This window comes from Seriola lalandi, unplaced genomic scaffold (genome assembly GCF_002814215.2).
Source record: "Seriola lalandi dorsalis isolate HSWRI2012SDOR001 ecotype SW California unplaced genomic scaffold, Sedor1 jcf7180002054372, whole genome shotgun sequence".
Lineage (NCBI taxonomy): Eukaryota > Metazoa > Chordata > Actinopteri > Carangiformes > Carangidae > Seriola > Seriola lalandi.
In genome coordinates, this window is record NW_019524925.1 from 526906 (window position 1) to 528782 (window position 1877).

General features: G+C 40.0%; 1 protein-coding gene across 2 annotated transcripts in view; it reads right to left on the reverse strand.

Annotated features, from left to right (window-relative positions):
• Positions 1–1877, reverse strand: part of scg3 (secretogranin III) — a 12863-nt gene that overhangs the window by 6727 nt on the left and 4259 nt on the right. For both annotated transcript variants that reach the window (XM_023408769.2, XM_023408768.2), the window contains exon 8: positions 1402–1518. In XM_023408769.2, the coding sequence (XP_023264537.1) occupies positions 1402–1518 (117 nt within the window). The remainder of the gene's footprint in view (positions 1–1401; positions 1519–1877) is intronic.

A 1877-nucleotide genomic window follows, 5' to 3' on the forward strand; every position in this document is an offset into this window, starting at 1 on the left:
GGGGGGGGGGGGGGGGGGCATTAACATGTTGCTAGGCAATGGTGTTCCATCCGTCCTATTATCTCCTCACAACCTGTACTACCATAAGGCCAATGGGGTTGCCTAGGAAACTCACATCTTGTGTAATGGTATATGCTTGTTTTGTTCCCGTGTGTAATGTCAGCAGTGGTCATTTGCTCGGAGGTATCAGAAACAACAGCAGCCAGCTGCTGCTAGGGGTCATTGAAGGAGTATTGATTAATCCCTCTACTGTTTGTGGCCTTTATAGTGGGATTGTAAATCTATTCCTATTATATTTCTGATCTGTGGTAAGACTAGTTAACAGAAATCAGTCATCTATAAAACAAAAATACCAAACATTTTTTGTTTTTAGTTTCTCAAATGTGGAGCTAAGCTTCTTTTCTCTGTTTTATATCAGTGTAAAGTGAAAATCTTTCCATTCTGGACTGTTGAATCGAAAAAAAAAAGAAGCAGTTTGAAGCAGTTCAAATTACTCAATAATGAAAATAATGACAGTTATAACAAACAGCTAATATATCATTATCATAAATATGTCATTATTATTATTACACAATTAAATGCCCTCCCGTTTATGAAAAGTCAGGGACTGAATGTCATTTGAATGTTGGTGAGATGTTGGTGATGACAGCTGTCCCTTACAGGTTCCTGACCTTTCTACTGAATACTGATGTGATGGCTGGCCATAAAAACCAGCCCGGTTACGTAGGGTGCCCCTGACACTAATCTGTCTGTGCAGGCTTCACACTCCACTGCACCGATTGAAGGAAGCATTAGCTCGGCTGAACACACAGATCCTAATCAAAAACAGACAGAGACATGTATCCACACTGCTTGGCTAATGCAACAGAGGGATTGAAACTTAAATTTGAAATCTTTCATCCACCTGTTGGCCTCACATACATAGAGCTGTTCAATCAGCTGTGTTCTGCTGTGAGGTATTACATCAGGAAAAATCTTTTGAAAGTGTAAAACACAAACCTCAGTGATGCTCTTTGTTAGTTTAGTCACAATCTGTCACTTCAGACAACATCATTTTGTGAAACAATAACATAATATGATCATATTAACATGACACGATGCCATAGATTATTTGATAAATTAATCTGAGGTCAAGGGTTACAATACCAGCTGCTTTTATGGGACTTTTTCTTCAACTTTTCAACTACATCAGGACCATGAAGTATAATTGGAAGATTTGGAATAAATCGACCTTGAGTTAAGATTATTTTGTCAAACTGCTATTTCAAGAATGCCGATATTATCGGTCAATGCTACATAATATTATTTACCACAAATGGACTGTGGTCTCTGTGTCTCATGTTCTGGCACTGAATGTCCGCAACTATAAATAAACAGCGCTGGTAATGTGTTATATCTTACCAAGATAGGACACTCCCTCCTCCGGCGTGATGGTGCCGTACTTCACCATCATCTTCACAAAGTCAATCAGCGTCTTCATGATGGTGATCAGCGTCTCCCTCTCCTGAGTGTCTTGATCTGCAACAACAAACCGCAAGACGGACTCAAAATGAGCATCTATCATTGATGGTTTGTTTAGTGGTAATTGGTTACCACGGTGTTAATGTTACCACATGGTGTTTTACTGTGGGGTTCATGACGACAGGATTATAAATAATTAGTTATGTGTGTGTGTATGTGTGTGTGTGTTTCATCTGCACTTCCGAGGAACATATGTTGGAGGAAACAAAAGGAGGACAAAACAAGCATTGACTCATCCTTGAGAACAGCTATCTAGTCCTGTTCTTCATCTCTATCTTCGGACGGATGATGCTGGGAGGCAATGATTTTTGTGGCTCTGGTCTAAAAATGTCACAGCAGCCTCGGGGGGGTTAGGG